General features: G+C 42.4%; 1 protein-coding gene across 4 annotated transcripts in view; it reads right to left on the bottom strand.

The window, feature by feature from the left end:
- Positions 1 to 19,107, bottom strand: part of SLC35D4 (solute carrier family 35 member D4) — a 159,338-nt gene that overhangs the window by 109,893 nt on the left and 30,338 nt on the right. For all 4 annotated transcript variants that reach the window (XM_088469789.1, XM_088469790.1, XM_088469793.1 and 1 more), the window contains 4 exons: positions 12,580 to 12,661; positions 6,401 to 6,478; positions 3,355 to 3,380; positions 987 to 1,038 (listed from right to left, as the gene is read on the bottom strand). In XM_088469789.1, the coding sequence (XP_088325915.1) occupies positions 987 to 1,038; positions 3,355 to 3,380; positions 6,401 to 6,478; positions 12,580 to 12,661 (238 nt within the window). The remainder of the gene's footprint in view (positions 1 to 986; positions 1,039 to 3,354; positions 3,381 to 6,400; positions 6,479 to 12,579; positions 12,662 to 19,107) is intronic.

Here is a 19,107-nt window from a genome sequence, read left to right as displayed (position 1 = left end):
AAAAACGCCAAAGACAGAGGTCAGATACGGGAGAAAAGCACATGACTTGCGCCACATATCTTTAGTACTTTTGTCACAAAGGAATTGATATAAAGTTGCATATTAAACCTAATCTAGTGTGCCTCATGCACTGTAGTTGACTTTTGAGTACAGTTACAATTCAAATAAGCTGAAATATGCAGGAAAATGTACGAGTGGCTACCTGTGGCAGAGCATCTCGCACCAAATACCTCGCACCATTTGGCAAAAAATGCTAGGTGAATGAGAACACATCTGTAAATGTGCCCCTGAGGGTCCTAACTACAAGTGACCTGGCTCCATATAAGACTTTAGACAAGATCCTTCTTTCATCATTTGAGCCATTTAAAGTCTTAATTATTTACAACATTTCTGCTGCAGGACCAGGAAAGCAATAGTATTTGCTGTAGACTGCGGAGCAACTGTGTGTTGCCACATAAGAACAATGCTCTGCAGATGTAATGCAGCTACATCACATTCCCGTGTCCCTGTCCCTTCTCTCCTCCAGACAGCTAAGGCCGATAGTATTTGTAACTGTAGACTATTAAATACTGTAAGTAGTCTGATCGCCTGATGCAGTAATAAAGGTAAATCGCACATAGATGTGTAAGGAATGATTTTAGAAAACATAAGAAATGGTAATATACAATTAAATGCTTTAAAGTAATCTCGTTATAGACGGTGGGGCTGATTCTCAGAGTGAAACGCTTGTTATGCACATATCACACCAGTGTGCATTAGGACTGTTGGAAAACTATACAGTCACTGGGGCTGAGTCAGAGCCGTCAGTAATTAAACTTTGCTGCAGTTGACAGCTGACAATTGAGAGACCAATCCTCTGCGAATATCCAATATATATCCACAAATTCACACCCCATACTTCAGCACAAGCATAACTAGGCCTAAAGGTCACAAAACACATGTGGAAGCTTACCAGCAAGTAATCATTTTGGGGAAAAAATACATACCTGAGAGTCGTGTATTGGAAGACATCCTGCTGAGACCATCAATAGTATTACACTGTGCAGAAAGAGAGCCAAGTCATCATTGTTACAGTACAAAATAACCATGGGTCATTACAATATAACAATTCCCACTCCTATAAAGTGTCTCTAAACTGGATCTCAAAGTTACAGTACAGCAGAGGCATGCAACCTGTGGTACTTTAGCCTCTGTGGAACTACACATCCCACCTTTGCCACAGTGTTTTTGTGCAGGCATTCTAAATCTGTGGCAAGGCATGTGTGGAAGCTGCAGTGCTGGAGGTTGCTTACCTTTGCACTACAGCATCATACAATTTCTCCTCAGTAGTGCACCAATACGAAGCTTGTCCATACAGGCCAACTAAAAGCTACTACACACATTGATTCAATATGAATAACAGTTTTGTAAAAATTTACCTTATAAAGACATAGGGCCTGATTCAGAGCCACTCGTAAGCGGCAGCTCGTTCGCTCCGAGCGATGTTTGCCCTACTGCGCATGCGTACGGATCGTTATATGCATGCGCGAACCAGTCAGTGCGGCTGAAATTCATGTGCTCGCAAAATAGCGAATGCCTGCTAATTTGAGTGACAGGAGGAGGCGTATGTGGGTGGTAACAGGGGAAGGTGCTTGAAAACGGGGAGTGGAGATCCGATCGCTGGCGTGCTTAAAGGTCAAAACGGGCGTTTTATGGGTGTGCATATTTAAAACAGCAGCGTCATTGACCACGTCACTGGGTTTTTTTTTAGTCAGAACTGCTCGCAAAATTGTGGTAGCAAAAACCAACCACAAGAATAGCGAGCAGCTCATACCCTGTTCGATGTACTCGATTAATCTAATAAATAGCGGACATGACGTAGGATGCGAGCGGCCAGGGGGCGTAGTTTCCCAAAAAACGACCGCAAGTTTTGTTAGCTCGTTCAGACCTAGAGGCGTGAACAGACCGCAAACAGCGAATGGTTCATTTGAATAGCCACCCCTATTTTCTGGACGAGCGAGCGCTAATTGCGTCCGGCTCTGAATCAGGCCCATAATTTCATATATTTAACAATGTATGCAACCATTATATCTTTCAAGCGGCAACTAGTTTAATTCCCTCGTTATCCATTTAGGTTCTAATACAGCCCTTATATTGACCTTCATAGAAGTTGTCAACAGGAAGTCTCTGCCATTTTGAAACCTTTATCTGAAATATTTGTAGTACTTATCTGAATATTTTATATATACAAAATGTGAATATTATTTGTTGCTGTTTTATAGAAAGTAGACAGCAATTTACATTTAATGGACCTTTAAAATGGATCTTGTTTTTTTTCCAGTAAAAATCCACATATTTGCTAGACAATGACGCTATGCTAAGCAAACCCTGCAGAGATTAGTGCCCATCCTCTACAAAGATCTTTCCTTCTATAAGCAGGATTAATGGCTATGGTTCAAAGAACACATGCTTCTTGTAGCTGTAGTTTAATTTGTTGCTACAAAAATAATAAGGTTTCACGCATAAATCTATGAAAGAAGACAGACTGAGAATACTTGTCTGCAAGATCCTACATGCAGACTGAGACACAACCTGCCGCCATGCATTTGCAATGCTTTTTACTTAACAGTATTTTTATTGAAATCACTTGTAAACATGATCTTCTAGTGATCTTTTCAAATTCATTTAAGCCAGTGTTTCCTAAACTGTGCACCGTGGCTCCCTGGGGTGCCGCGACGCTGTCTCTGGGGTGCCGCAACGGCTGGTGACCTAAAGAGGTCAGGCAGTGTATTTTTTTAGCGTTTTTTTATTTTGCACAGGTGGGAGAAGAGTTGGCTGCGCGGTGTAGAGTGGAGAGCGGGATATGCGATGAGCTATCAGTGAATCCTGATGCTGCCTGTTGCTGAATAGGGTCCTACAACGCAGTGTGCTGTGGGAGGTCAGACAGGGACTGTCTGATCTGGGGAGCAATGCTGCAGAACAGGTAAGTACGGGGGGATATGGCGAGGAGCAAATGGAGAGAAATGGAAGGGGCAAAGGGAGAGACCTAGAGGGGGCAATGGGAGAGAAACGGAGGGGGCAATGGGCAAGTACAGCACAGTTTTTCTCTTCGTTTTCTCTATCTCTCTTTTTTTAAATACTTATTACGTTATTTTGACCCAACTAGTAAAAAGAGTGACTGATCTGTAATTATTTTGGCTTACGTGTGCCTTGAAAAATGATAGAGACCCCCTAAGTGTACCTTGAACTGAGAAAGATTGGGAACCACTGATTAAAGCAAAAATATTAGGATTAGATAATTTTTGGAAAAGGTTTTACATGAGTCATACAATCGTATTGCACAACAAGGTTTAAAGGTTCAACACAAACACTTACCTGCACGTTTTTGTGCGAGAACTTTGCTTAAAAAAACAAACAAAAAAAAAACAATTTGTTAATTTAGACTTTCCAGCTAACAGAAGTAAATATGCCCCATTGAGAGCAAAATCATTCACATGGCAAAGTTGCTGCAGGTTTTTGTATGGTTTGGTTATAGCAGATCTATGTTATGTATACCACCCTACAAAAATAGTGACCAGCCTTGGTGCACAGCATTTTTCTTCCAAGGTGAGAACTTCGCTGGCCTGGCTGGGTCACAGCTGAAAGCTTCCCGTTGTTAATACCCCTTTCTCACTGCCGAAATAACCCGGGTTATTGCTGGGTCAAGCTGGGTCTCGGCGCAGTGTGAAAGGGTCTTTGAGAAATAACCTGGGTCGAGTGACCTGGGAATCCAACCCAGGTAGCGAGCAGGGTTGGACAACACGGGAATAACAGTGCAGTGTTAACGGTCCGATCTGGGTTATGTGATCCAAATGAGCTGACTGGCAGCTGTGGAGCAGTCACCACCCACTTTTTATAACCTCACAAGTTAAGCAGGGCAGACCCAGGTTCAGTGTGAACGGGGCCTACCCGGGAAAAACCTGTGTTGAAGGTGCAGTGTAAATGGGGTCTGACCCGGGTCTCATTTGGGATGGACTCCTGTTCAAAATCCTGGGACAGCCCGGGATTTTGGTGTGAAAGGGGTTTAAGTGTTTATAATCACAGGGGCTATGCACTGGTCTGCACAACTCTATTAATAATTATTGTTATGGTATCATTACTAAAAATGTTTAATCAATATTCAAAAACTGAGAGCCACTCTTTATTGCCCTGTACAATGCTGGCCTGAGGCTGTGTTCTATACTGACCAGAATTCCATGTGCATGTGAGATTGTATGTTATACTAATGTCCATGAGAGGAGACTCATGCAGTTATGCATACTTTTAGGTTATGTTCCTTACTAACTTGCCATGGAGTTTGTCTGCCTGGTGTTGAGAAAATTAGATTGTAAGCTCCAGTGGGGCAGCAACAAAGATGGTAGATTAAGGTTCTTTGTACATAAATAAATAATAATAGTGAAATAAGAACAAAGGTGAGGAGTTGTAATAGACTTTCACTCATATTAGATAACAGAAATTTTGATGCAATGCAGAGGAAAACATTTTCACTACACTACTGCAACAAAAGTTGATTTAATACATGTACTGTAAAGAATCCTTTCCACAACAGAAAATATTTACAATCTTTGACAATTCTCTTTTTACAGAGAAAATTACCCAGGTTTATCACCCAATCTTTTTTTTTTTTTTTAAAAGCAATAGACCATCATCTAGCTTGTCCCTCACAAAGCCCATACAGTTTATCTCTTGTTCTCTTTCTAGCTTAGATTGTAAGACGACAAGTATGCTGGTGCTTTTAAATACTGAATAAACATATACCATATTGGGATGTAGTCAGGAAGCCGGCGGTCGAAATGCCGACTGCCGGCTCCCCGACAGTGAAAGCCCGGCATGGGACTAATGATAGGCGTCTAAATGCCAATGCCCATCAGCCTCACGCCGAAATCCTGACGCCCGGCATAACGAACATAGATAAGCCGGGCGTCGGGAGCTGTTAGCCGCGAGGGGTATGTTTAGGGACTCCAGAGGGGACTTAGGGTTAGGCAACCCCCCGGGAGGGATAGGGTTAGGCTAGGGGAAGGGGGTTTATAGTGTCAGGCAGCCACGGGGGAGGTTAGGGTTGGGCACCCCCACCCCCGGGAGGGTTAGGTTTAGGGTGTGGGGAGGGGGGTTACGTTTAGGCGCCCCTGGGGGGAAGTTAGGCTTAGGCACTAGAGGGGGGGGGGGGGTAAGGCACCACTAAGGGAGGGTTAGGGTTGGGGGGGGTAGGCATAGGGTTAATACTTACCCTGTCGGGATCTTGATCTGCTGGCCTTCCGACGTCAGTATTTAATCGGCCAGGCTTAGGTCCGGTGGCATAACATACCGATTCCATCATATTGTATGTTGTTATATTAATTTCTCTTATACCAAAAAAATATATATATATCATATTAAAATGCATACAATACAGATAATTTTGGTATTCTATATTTTAAAACACAGATGGTGTAATGGTTATCATTACTGCCTCACAGCACTGAGGTCGTGGGTTCGTTTCCCACCATGGCCCTAACTGTGTGGCGTTTGTATAATCCTCCCTGTGCTTCCGTGGGTTTCCTCCAGGTGCTCCGGTGTCCACCCAGTCTCCAAAAATATACTGGTAGGTTAATTGGCCCCCAATAAAAATTACCCCTAGTGTGTGTGTGTGTGAGCATGTGATAGGGAATATAGAGTGTAAGCTCCACTGGGGCAGGGACTGATGTGAATAGTAAGATATTCTCTGTAAAGCGCTGCGCAATATGTGTGCGCTGTATAAATAACTGGTAATAAATAAATAAAAAAGGTAAAAGCAGAAATAGGTGTGGTGGCCAGGTACGTAACTAGTCATTTGTGGGCCCAATAGCAACCTTTGTAATGGCCCCATGTCCCACCCAATGGCAAAAACTCACATAGAAACATAGAACAGACAAGTAAGACAGCCCACCCACAGCAGCTGTATCCGCTACACCTACAGAAGTTACAGCCTTAGTGGTGGCTTTTTGGACAGCATATCATCACCATTTAGTAAGTAAGTACATCTTTAGTTTACAGTGTTACAGTTTCCTATAGGACAGAACACTTTGATACTGGAAGCATGGTGTATGAGTGTGCCCATCTTGTTGGGGGCAGTCACAGGTTGGCTTCTATGATTACATTAGTAAGGGCAGGGTTGCCTATCATAGGGTCAGAGTCATAATACGAGGAGCGGAATCCTTCGTGTAATAGAGTGAAAGGAGCTTGGCCCAACAACAGTGTGTAATAGTCATGTTAGGCTCCCATCAAACTGGCACAAAAACACAGTGGTGCCAAACACACCTCTGTTTAAATTCAACTTAATGTAATGTTCCTGGCATGCAGAATAAGCCATGATGAAGTACATTTACCAAAGAAATTCATTAAACAATAAAATAGAAAATCCCACCTCTCTGAACAAGAGTCTCTGGATTCCATACGTTACAACCTCGGCTGCACTGTGCAGGGTGAAGAACACAGGAATAGGCTGCAGAGAAGGACATAAAATGATTAATTAGAAAAACATAAAATAATATTGAGTTCTCATATCACATAGTATTTGTTAAAGCACTTCTATAGACTTTCCTGCTTAACTGACAGCAATAATTAAAGTAACATATACCCCTTAGGGTATGAGACCCCACTTATATGCCATATCAAAGAGAATTATATAGAATGTATAACTTGGATGTGCATATGGATTAAATAAACAACTGGCCAGCATTCGGGACCTTATTCAGAGGCGGCCGTACGGTCTACGACCGCATGGCCGCCTCGTTGTTTTGCCAGTGTGCATGTACACGAGGGAGCCGGCTCCCTCGTGCGCATGCGTGAGACCCGCTACGACCGACAGCGTCGGTCATAGCAGGTCTCTTTCCAAAGGGGGCGAGCTGTCGATGTTGATTGACAGCTCGCCCCGTTTGGAAGGCGGGCTGGGGGGGTGGCAACCCAAACGTAGTGATGTCAGTGGAGAGCTTCCGGCTCTGACAGAGCCAGAAGCTCTCCGGGGCTTACGACAAGTGAGACCCTACCCTAGGGTCTCGTCGTAACCCCCGATGGTCACGATGGTCTCTGACCATCGCGACCATCACCTGAGCGGTCGTTAGAGCTGTGGGTGTTAACCCACAGCCTAATGACCGCAACAGAGGCGGGCGGGCAGGATGCAAGTGGCCGCCCAGTTTCTGAGCGACCGCTTGCATCCTCCGACTGCCTCTGAATGAGGCCCACTGTACCCCCAAGAAAATAGTAAAATGACTCACATGATAACTACCTCTACTCTGGCCACATGGGACATGGGAGTCTAATATAGGTAGAGTTCTTGCTTTTATCAATTTTCGTCCTTCTTGCTTTTTCCTGAACCTTCGGTTTCTTTTTATATTATATTTCGGTTCTTTTTATTACTACTTTGTTTCTACATATGCCTGATGGTAGCCTGGTGAAGGTCAGGACATATACCCCTGCCAGACACAAAGCATACCTCTACAAAATACTGCATTTATTACTATCTGTACATTTAGAAGCTTATGTCTACCCGTGTCTTACACATGTTCTTTGAAAACCAAAAGTAAATAAAAAAGGTTTAAAACAAAAAGGCTGCTGACTTGCATGGGGATGCAGATGGCCTATCAGAATGCTTCAGGCAATCACATGATCACATCAACAGCAAGCCTCCCAATCAAGTTATCAAAGTAGTTTTGAGAAAAATAAAGCAAACAGACTACTTATTTACAAGCTGTGCTGGTTAAATGCAAAATATGTCTTGTCCTGAAAATCAGCATTAGAGACCTAGGATAAAAGTAATAATGTTTCTATTCAGAAGGAATATCAACATCTTAACCACACACTGATACCAGTAAAGACCAAACTGGTTGGCAGTTTTTTTTTTTTTTTTAAATATCTAATTATTATTTTGACAAACAGGAAGAGCATGACAAAATAGCAATACAGTGCATCCATGGTTTAGACAAGATAGCAACAATGTAGCAATATAATTCTGATAATATACAACAGTCAGAAAAATATCACCAACTCAGCAATTAAAATACAGAAATATAAAAAAAAAAAGGAGAGAAAAAATGGGAACGGTAAAACTAAACGAGTTAGTCCAAAAATTCACGTTTACTTGTTGCACCGAATGGCATCAGCAGTGATTGTGAGCAAACAGATACCCTTTTAAAAATTCTCAATACAGGTTGAGTCTCCCATATCCAAAATGCTTGGGACCAATATCTTGGCAATGGGGCCCAAATATACACACAGAATGCATTTATGTGTTATGTACACCTTATACACACAGCCTGCAGGTCATTTTATACAATATTTTCAATAATTTTGTGGCTCAAGCAAAGTTTGTGTACAGAAATGGAATTCATTTGTTTCATATACACCTTATACACACAGCCTGAAGGTAATTTTATACAATATTTTTAATAATTTGTGCCTTAGACAAAGTTTGTGTACACTGAACCATCAAAAGGTTTCATTATCTCAGTCATGCCAAAATTATTCCGTATTTCAGAATATTTGGATATGGGAGACTCAACCTGTACACATAAAAAGAAAGACATACATCAAACTCTAAATGTTCTCACCATTCTAAGAAACCTAAATCAGCATTGTCCAATCTTATATATAAAATTAATTGGCCTGTTTGTTTATTTGCCTGACCGGTAATGCATTTGGATACCCCTGCAAATTAGACATTACAATGTTTAAAGATTTTAGCTTTTTGCCAGATTTAGCCATAACTTTTTACAAGATTTAGGTTTATATTGCACCTTGCTGGGTTCCTGCTTCCCTTCCTGCAGTCGTTCAGCCTCCAGGAATGTTCTTGAGAGGTCTCTGAATTTTTGGACACCTATGGCTGCTCTTAGACCCTGCTCCATAGCTTGTATAGAGAGGCCAGTTCCTAGAGCAATCACATGATGCCTTTTTGTTCTCTGCCTCAACTAGACGAAGGTTTACATATACCCAGACAGCCTGTTATAACCTTCAACCTTTGAACTTATTTTCTATGCATCAACTGTCCTGACCACTGGCTTGGATATGGATACTGATGCAAGCTGCCAGCCCTGAACTATGCTAGAACTATTGCAAAGCTTAATGTAAAGGTGCCCACACACATACCGACTTTTCATCCAATTTGGCCGATTTCGACGGATCGTGATGACAGATCATGTAAAAAATGGCCAAATCGTAAGTTTCTACTCTTGATCACGATGCTGATGCGTGCCCCCGCTCGTCGTACCTCGCATCTTCAGATCTGCCATGCTGTAGGGCAGATTAGCCAATCTGGGATGCAATGCATTGGCTGCAAGATAGATCTTTAGTCAGATTGGACATTTTTAACTCCAAATCGTGACCATGACTGCCTGGGGAGAGTTCAGGGGAAATCGTGTACATCGGCTGATTGGGAGCAAGTCGGTATGTGTGTGGGCACCTTAGTCTTCTTTCTATTCACTCCCCGTCTGGAACGTTTATTTTTGTAGCTCTATTTTTATTGAAAGTTTATAACATGTTTTGAACAAAGGGTACAAACTGCGAAAAAATGAACAATGGGACACATTAAAAAAAGTCCATCGTCAAGCTTAATGTAAAAACAAAAAAGTGAGTTTTTCTTGGATACCTTTTGCAGGTGTGATGAAACCTTGATTGATGAGAGCACCACCTCTCCACAAAGAAGCATCCAGTGAGGTTCACCACTACAGCACACCACTAGAACAGACTCTCTTTGGAACTAGTGTCCATCTATTTCCTAGTACTGACTATAGAACTTGTGTTAGAACCGAATACCATGCAAAAGCCCCGGGGGCAACCGAGTACTGGTAAGCACTACCTACTCTATGGGAAAATTGCCTACCACATAGGTAAACAACACAGCTTCCCTGGTTTTAGGTAATCATGCAAGGGGAGAATTGTATTTTGATTACTTCTCTTCAGTAAAGCTTAGGTTACACACAGAAAAACGCAATGAGAACCCAAGCCTGTGTACAAAGCAAAAGGAATGGTAACTGCAGTTTGCCAACATGTTCTGCATTTTCAACTGCTAGATGAGTCTCTTTAGCAAACTAATTGGGGGCAATTCAATTGTTAGCAATGGCGGTTGGTAGTGCCAGGACCACGACGAGGTAATTAAATTTATGCTCCATTTGGGTGCGAACAGCCACCAGCGCCAGCATTTCTGTTCGCTCCTCCTGAGGAGGCGCCCAGTATTGGACGCCCATTAATTAGAGATCCTTAAAAAAATTGAATCACCCCCATTGTGTCTTAAAAATCTTTCACGAAATGATGCAACTTTCTACCATTTAGATAATGCTGCAAAGGCTCTTCAAACAGCAAAATGAATACTGCACACCCAAAAGTGGTCAGGAGCAAGTATGTAATGGATTCCAAGTCACATAACAGTAAGCAACATCCACCACTGTTTCAGTATGGGAAAAAAAACACATGTAGAGTAATATGCAGGGAAGCACCTCAAGAGGGGGAAGAATACAAACCTGAAAATAGATTGCGTAAATCGCATAATAAAATTTCACATAATTAAACAATATTTAAATTTACAAATGTGTCCACCTATCCAAATAGGACAATATAAAACAACTAAAGCAGTGCTCCAATTAAAATTGACAATATATATTTTAATAAAACATAATACATTTAAAAACCATTGTAGCTCACAAACAATATATATCGATGAATGAAAGCAAAGATAATATTCAATAACTGACATGCATGTCTAAATGTGAGCTCTTAAATTAGAGAAACACCCTTAAAGGCACAGTCTGTTAATCACCAAACAAAGTTCAATGTGCTGTTAGAACTTCAGTGTGAGAATTGTAAGTTATTACCAGCTCGTCGTATTCTCCAGTGTAAAATTGTAATGATGATGGTCTAATGACTATCAAAGACCCATACATCCGGAGTGGTTATTCTGTGGTGCTGGAGCCAATATGAACAACAATCAAGTCCCGCATGGACGTGCATGCCTCAGAGCGATCACTGGTGGCGCTATTCTCAATGGGTACTCCTGCTTTAGTTGTTTTATATTGTCATATCTAGGAGACTTACTATCTCCTTTTGAGCAGCTGCCTGGTCAAACCACTCCTGACAGCGCCTCATTATTTCCATTTCTTTGCACCTATCCAAATAGCCCCATAAAGTGCGGAATCAATGGGTTATTGCAACACATTAACCCCCCCCCCTCCCCCCGCCGCAGGTAACTCTTCACGCTAACTTTTCCTTGTAGCTCCTGAAGCAGCAAGGAAAAGTCCACCTCTGGGAAATGAAGCGGGGGTTTAACCCCGCTAAATGAATTCCCGGCTGTGGGTAATTAGCCCGCAGCTATTTGGATTCCCCCCTTAATATGTACTAATAAGCAAAATTCAGAAGAAAGTACGGTAATCTGTGTAAAAAAAATAAAATACTATATAAGTGACTGGCGCAACGCATCATTATGCATAATCTGCTACTTTATACCGATTTATTTGGGACAAAACATACTAATCCTAAATATAATATTTAGTACACAATTAGCGAACTAAGGGCCTGATTCAGCAAACCCAATGATTTACGTACAACTCCGATGTTTGGAGATCTGCGCAAGTGCAGGATCTGTACTGCTCATGTGCAGGTCTTCATCTACGAGATCATTTCCTCTACCCTCCATAAACATCGGTAACATCGAGTACCATCGGCCCCTCACGCATAATTACAGCAGCCCTGACCCTACTTAGAAATTGCTAACCTCGTTGCATGCAGTAAGTACTGAAGCTGCGTATGCAATTGCACTGGCTAATTTATGTACGTCCATGCAACGGTGTTCAAACAGGTTGACCGCCTGCGTTTCTCCAACCATTCTCGGTCACCACCCCCAAACGCTCACTGCCTGTCAATCATTCTGCGATGGCTCTCCATGGTCTGTATGATTGCAAAGCAATCGCAACGGTGCCTTCGCATATGCACACTGCAATGCATAAGCCTGCGCAGAACACAACAACCGGCCGTCTGCGTACGCTTTAGCAACAGCGATCCTTAGTGAATCAGGCCCTAAGTTGCAGTGGCTGTGCAATAACGTACAACTCTGACTCTGGCCCTATAACACAAAATTCAGGAAAAAGTACTCAAGAATGGGAATCGCTACTAAAAAGGATGGATGTATCATCTGTACATTTGTCCGGTTAAGAAAAATTTAAAGACCATTTTGTAAGTATTTCTTAAAATATTTATTTTTCCTAAAAACTAATGGGGAATGTAAAAATGTTATTTTTAAAGATATAAACAACTTAAGTCAAGAGAGATAAATTATATACAATGAGATGCCATTCTCTATAGTACACCAATGCAAACATGTATATTGTTTGCAGGTGTTCAAATAATTCAGAGTAAACATTACAGACAAACATAGTCCTAAAGAAACCAAAACATAAATTCAACTAGTCGTCATAAAATGCAAGCATAAAGTACCAGTCATCTGATCATACCATTACAATAACAGGCAAAGGAAATAAAAGGTATATGAGATCATTACACAGAACAGCTTTAACCACTGGTAACTAGGAGGAAAACATAGAGCAGCTGGGTGTTACCTACCAGCCTTGCCAAGGCCCTGGAACCTGCATAAATAATGCCCACAAAGAGAGCAGACGCTGGCAGCCATGACACAATTTCAGCTCTGAAAAACAATCAAAAGGTTACAAGTGAACAGCAATTTCTTACATAATACTATACGTAACTAAACCAGTGGTTCCCAAACTTTTTTGAATCACGGCACCCTAGTGCTTCAGCATTGTTTTCATGGCACCCCTAAGCCAAACGTTTGTTACTGAGAAATTCAGAACAAAATGTAGTGAAGTAAATTGTGCTTACCTGTCATCCTTAGGTTTGGTTACATAGTAGGGGACAGGTTTGTGCTTCTTTTTGTGCACATATATTTAAATTACATTTACCATAAAGAATTTGATTTGGTGCTGGACCACCAACCTGAGGCACCCCTGTAAGTGTCAGGGCGCACAGTTTGGGAACCACTGAACTAAACATTAGATTTTCATTATATCCAATATATTTCTTAAATAATGTTAGATCATATAAAAGAAATCACCCTACTTCGCATTACATTTACACATTTTGTTAATGCACGTGATATAGACTGAATATTTTTTACACACATCCACAATGCAGTATAATAATACATATACAAAGTAATATATATTTGAAAATCAAAATATTTGAAAACATTTTCACATATTGCTAAGTAATAAAAAACAAAATGATCTAATTTCAAAAATGTACAATGTAATATTGTTGCGCATGAACATTTTTTGCTACAGTATTTCTTGCATGTGTGTCCTGGCAGACATTTTGTAATAGCACCAGATCCGATTGCAGCCTATTAAGTAACTACTTATACCACAATACCAATTTTATAGCATTCACTTGATGTTTTTGCAGAATGCTTTGAGTAGAAGGCTTGTTTTTTATGCAGCAGTGCATTCAGCACGAGGAAGGTGCTGTGTCTTTGAATGGAAATATAAACGCAAGTGTGGGGGATTTTAAAGAATTATGAGCACTTGGGTGTTTAATTAAGCAGAGAGAACCTTGTAAACCACCAGGGCATTACTTGTAATATACCACTGTATGACTTCCAAACCCACAGGCAAACAGTGAGATCTTCCCAGGGCCAAAGACAGGGCCAACCCTACAACAGTTTTTTGTTAATGCCCTCTTTAATTAAGTTGTATTAAGTAGGAATGGCACAGGGAAATTTGTGGTGTTAGGCTGGGTACACATCGTCCTGATGCTCGATGGAACGATATATCGGGTGGCCCTACACACTGCACATTCCGGTGTATACCCTTCCTTCATGCATTCATCTGCATGCCACTGTCAGCGGCGTTGTCCCATCTGACGTGCAGCACATCAGATGGGACGACGTTGCTGACGACACATGTGCGAATACGCAATTGAGGGTACACACTGAGCGATATGGACTATATGTTGTTCCAAGTTACCTCAAAACAACATATTGTCCAATATAATGCCTGATGTGTATCCACTCTAAGAAAACTCCTGACTCTTCACAAGCCTGTGTCAGTAAGCCAAGCATAGTGAGTGTTCCCGCTACGCTGTTTTAGCGGGGCACCGTGCCCTGCCCGATTTCGAAAGGGCAGAATGCGCCCTGCTAAAACAACCTGCCGTGCGCCATCCCCACGCGTGAGCCGCAGTGTCTCACAGGTGGAAAAACTTGCGGTGCAGCGCTCACCGTCGGTGAATAGATGCCGTGCGCATGAGCACGGCATCTATTCACAGTGAAGTAAGAGCTTGGGGGCAGCCCACCATATCCGTAAGTGCTGGGCACGCCCACAAGAGTGATGAAAAGGGGGTGCATCTTAAAGACATGCCCCCTTTTCAGAAACGTGCACGATAGTGCCCTTTCTACGGTTCGGCGCCCTGCCCTGCGCCGGACCTAGAATGAATACTAGGAGTTATGGAGTGAAGAAATTATATTTTAAGATATTTGTGTTCCTCTTCTAGACAGGTCCTTCTTTTCTAATGCATAACATTTATTTTGATATATTTATGTACTTTTATATACAGTATATATGAGCAGTTCTGTTTTGGCGCTGTCCTTTTCACCAAAACACGTGAGCATCTGAGAGGCAATAAAATGCCGATTTTAAGATCAGAACATAAGAGTAAAACCTAACTGCTCATCTCTGTTAGTTATATTATTTTATTACTTTTAATAATATACAGTATGTCTTGTGTAGAAGTGATGGTTCGTGCCAAGATAGAGTGTAACAACAGAACAGGGCTGTAGGAATTATAGAAGCTGGGTAGCCAACTGGTTTTATTGATGCACATCTTCCCAGCCTTATCACAAGATCCTATTGACCCTTAAGCTGGCCATACACGGGACGATTTTTAACACGATTTTGTCAATTTCAACAGGTTGGACAGACCAATCATTTTCAAATAGTTGTATTCTGAGTCTTCTGCGACCCTGATGCGCGTCCCCGCCATCGTCTAGTTGGATCGCAGATCAGATGGTTTTGCAGAGAGATCTCAACTGATCGTGTACGATGTGATACACTTCTATGCATCTTATCTTATGATCTTAATGAGCAATCGTACACCATTTCACCACATCTCATGAAGAATTTCAAGAGAAATCGTACAACTGATCTTACAACTGTGAATCTCACCGTGTATGGGGGCCTTTATATTGTACTGACTGGCTCTAGAATTTGTCTCACCTATACTTTGCCATATACACTATTTCATGTAAATGCCCCACATATTTTCTCTATAGCACTGTGTCAAATGGTGGTACTTAATAAATAAATCTAATAATAATAATATAATCATAATAATATACAGACATTGAAACGAACAGTTTAAATTCTAGATTCATTATACAGATATACAGATGTGTCTACAAACATCTTACCTCCGTGCGCTGCAAGTCGCATTAAACATAACAAGTGAGTGCCGTGCGTCTTGGTAGCAGAGTGCGTCTTTTCGTGTCACTTTTTACCTTCTAATGCATCTTATGCACAAAGTGAATAGCTTGCACAAGCAGCTTCTGCTGATTAAACTGATATGCAGCATGCCTATGTTCTCTGAGCGAGTGCGGATGTATCTGCATGCGAAATGCTACGTTACAGTGTCAGCGGCTATAACACTGTAACGTAGTGCTTAGCATTCAGATACACCCGCAGTTGCAAACAGAATATAGGCCACATATCATTTTAATTAGCAGAGGCTTCTTGTGCATTCTACTCGCATCGCTTGCAAATAAAACGCATTTTTTGAAGGTAAAAGGGCGCATGAAAAGACGCTTGGTGCTACAGAGTCACGCCACGGCATGGCGCAATTAGAAGGGCTGTTTAACGCACAAGGAAGTGAGATGTATGTGACAAATCTGTAGTTATTTTTCAGGCTAACTTCACATTAACCTTCTTGAACTCACTTATGCTTTGACCTGGGTGTTGTAACTTGCAGGGTTCTAAGGCAATAACAGGAAGGAGGGAGGGCTGGCCTAGTGCTTCAACTCCCAAAACATCATTGCTTCTTATCTCTCAACCAGTGCTCTTTATAAATATTATTATACAACAGCATTACAAAAGACCACACCGATACTGAGGTACGTCACAGAAGTACAGCTGCAATATGGCTGTAACATCAAGTGTCAAATCTGAACAGTCATGGTCAGTCATTATAACTAAACATAAAAAAATATCAGAATTCATTATGAAACAGTAAATAATATAAATAAGCACAAAACCATAGGATGATATTTGTAGGACAGTTGAAGTGTATAGAGGAAACAAGTCACAACTGAGAGAATGTGGTCAAGAAAACAAATCTATATTGCGGGATTATGATTGCCTTGAAGAATGTACCTAGCAGCATACAAACTAGGAGAGGCACAATATACTGGTCTGCGAGGGACTGGACACAATGTGCACATACTGTATAGTAGAGTCACCGTTGCCTAATGAATAACCAAAGAGATAGGCCATATGTGCCTGTGCAAACTGCACCACTAACACATCTCAGCTGCAAGTATCAATGAAGCCAACTGCTTGAGTGTTTTTAGTGTCCCAAACACCGTTTGGAAAACCGCTGCCAAATGCAGAATATGTGATGACTAACACTAACCCCATTTGGATGTAGTTAAGCGGCCGCCGGTCTCAATCCCGACACTAAAATTCCAGCAAGGGATTTAACATAGGCGTCAAAATACCGATGCCTATGTTAATCCGGACGCTGGAACGCCGAGAGGACGCCGGACCGATCGACCTCTGCCAGGGGTGAGTATACACTTAGCCGGGGATGGGGGGGTGTTAGGTTTAGGGACCCCGGGGGATTTAGGGTTAGGCACCCCCCTGGGGAAGGTTAGTGATAGGCTAGGGGAAGGGGGGGTTAGGTTCAGGCACTAGGGGGGGAGGTTAGGGTTAGATCCCCCCCGGCCCCCGCCCCCCCTGGAGGGTTATGTTTGGGGTGCGGGGAGGGGGGGGGGTTAGGTTTAGGCACTAGGGGGAAAGGTTCGGGTTAGGCACCCCTAAGGGAGGGCTAGGGTTAAGGGGGGTGGAGAGGGTTTGGGGTAGTATACTTACCTGTGCTGTCAGGATTTTCACCCATCGGGCTGCCGGCGTCGGGATTTGAACCGCCAGGCTGACGTCCGGCGGTCATTCATACTGATTCCCTGCATTCATGTACTTCTGCTCAAGTAAAGCAATGTTCTGCCAAAGAGGGGCGTGTGTAATCTAATGCGGATTACCAGCTGATGTTGTGTTAAATACCTGTGACACAGCATGCAATCGAAAAGGTGAATAGAGTACACTCCATTAACCTCAGTGTATTTCTTATAAGTAACTAAGTAAATGGGGCAGTTTGCATCAATGCAAACCATTCTAGACTGCAAGTGATTCTAGACTTCAAGTGCACATGGTAGTAAGTATGGGGTTATTTGAACAAATGCCATTATTGGAACCAATGTTAGGAAGACATAAAAAAAACAAATAAGGATAGAGGTTACAAACATATAGCCATTTTACAGAAAAATCCACGCAGTGTATGTAGTATGCAAATATGTTGTTTTGGATAGTATAGTCTTGAATTGTTTTTTGTTTTTTTTAACCTTGTTTGTAAATAAAACTACTTTTAACAAAAGAAAGGTAGTGATAGCATGTATTCTGACACCAGCAGTTCAGCAGCAGTCATTGTACAGAATAAATTTGAGCAGCATGCCAAACCAGTGATGTAGCCTTGGAGGAAGCAACATACATAAATCTTGGTGAGCTTGGTGTCTTCTGACTTAACTGAGTCCTGGCCGGTGGTGGCTCTTCTAGTGACTGCAGAAGCGGCTTACTATTGGGATTTTAGAACAGGTCTCTGAATGGCTACCCGGTGGACTTTGCCCAAATCAGACTATACAGTGCTGCCGTAGTTGTGTGAGCAGGGCAATAGTCTTTTGCCAATCAGCAGCACATAGTGCTATACAGCTGGTGCCTTTTTACCCTTTGCTCCCCTCTCACTATAAAAGCCGCAAATAAACATGCAGTGTTTGCATTACTGCCTATAGAGGAGCGGCATATAGCAAGTGTTTTAGGTCAGTGATCCTTGGGTCCTGATGTTTTATGAGCAGATACTTATTAGCATCGCCCTTTACCCCATGACAATAACACAGATAGCCCAAGATGCTCAGCGAGATAGTACAGATTAATTATTAGGGAGAGCAATTCCACCCAAATCTTATTGGTTTTGGAGGACACATGTTTATTTAAGGTCTATCACTACTCCACACGAAGGAGACAAAACTGCATGACATATGATTAAGGGGACTGCTATAGTGGGTGTAGTAGGCATTACCGCCGGATGCATGGCCGGCGGTTCAAATCCCGACAGCGGCAGCCCGCAAGGGTGAAAAGCCCGATCATCCCTAAGGTAAGTATCGCTAACCTAATTCTACCCCCTAACCCTCCCTTAGTGGTGCCTAACCCTAACCTCCCCTCAAAGTGCCTAACCCTAACACCCCCTTCCCCGCTGCCTAACCCTAATCCCCCCGGGGGGTGCCTAACCCTAACTTCCCCCCGGGAGTGCCTAACCCTAACCCCCCCTTCCCCTAGCCTAAACCTAACACTCCCGCGGGGTGCCTAGCCTAAATCCCCCCTGGGAGCCCTAAACCTAACCCCCCCACCTGCGCGGCTGCCCACGCCCGGCTTACCTTCGTTCGGTATGACGGGCGTCGGTCTTCCGGTGTCTGTTTAATGACAGGCGTCGAGTTTTCGACGCCTGTCATTAGTACCACGCCGGGATTAGAAAGTCTGGAAGCTGGCGGTCGGCATTTAGACCGTCGGCTTTCAAACTACATCCCGCAATAGTATATCAGATATCTGGCACCAGCATTTCTTGAAAACATTTGTTCTGCCCAAAACAGAATGGGGTCATTTAAGCCAGGTCGCCGTTTTGACAGCTATACAAATTTATGGGGAACTAGTTCAAAATGCAAAAATGACCATTTGTGCTTATTAGGTGCATTTGTGAATTGTACATGCCAAGGAAACAGTCACTGAGCCCGAATCGGAGATTTACATAAAACCGATGTTTTCGCAG

The sequence above is a fragment of the Taudactylus pleione genome, unplaced genomic scaffold (assembly GCF_031769625.1).
Source record: "Taudactylus pleione unplaced genomic scaffold, aTauple2 ptg000093l, whole genome shotgun sequence".
NCBI lineage: Eukaryota > Metazoa > Chordata > Amphibia > Anura > Myobatrachidae > Taudactylus > Taudactylus pleione.
This window is presented reverse-complemented; position numbering and strand designations above follow the sequence as displayed.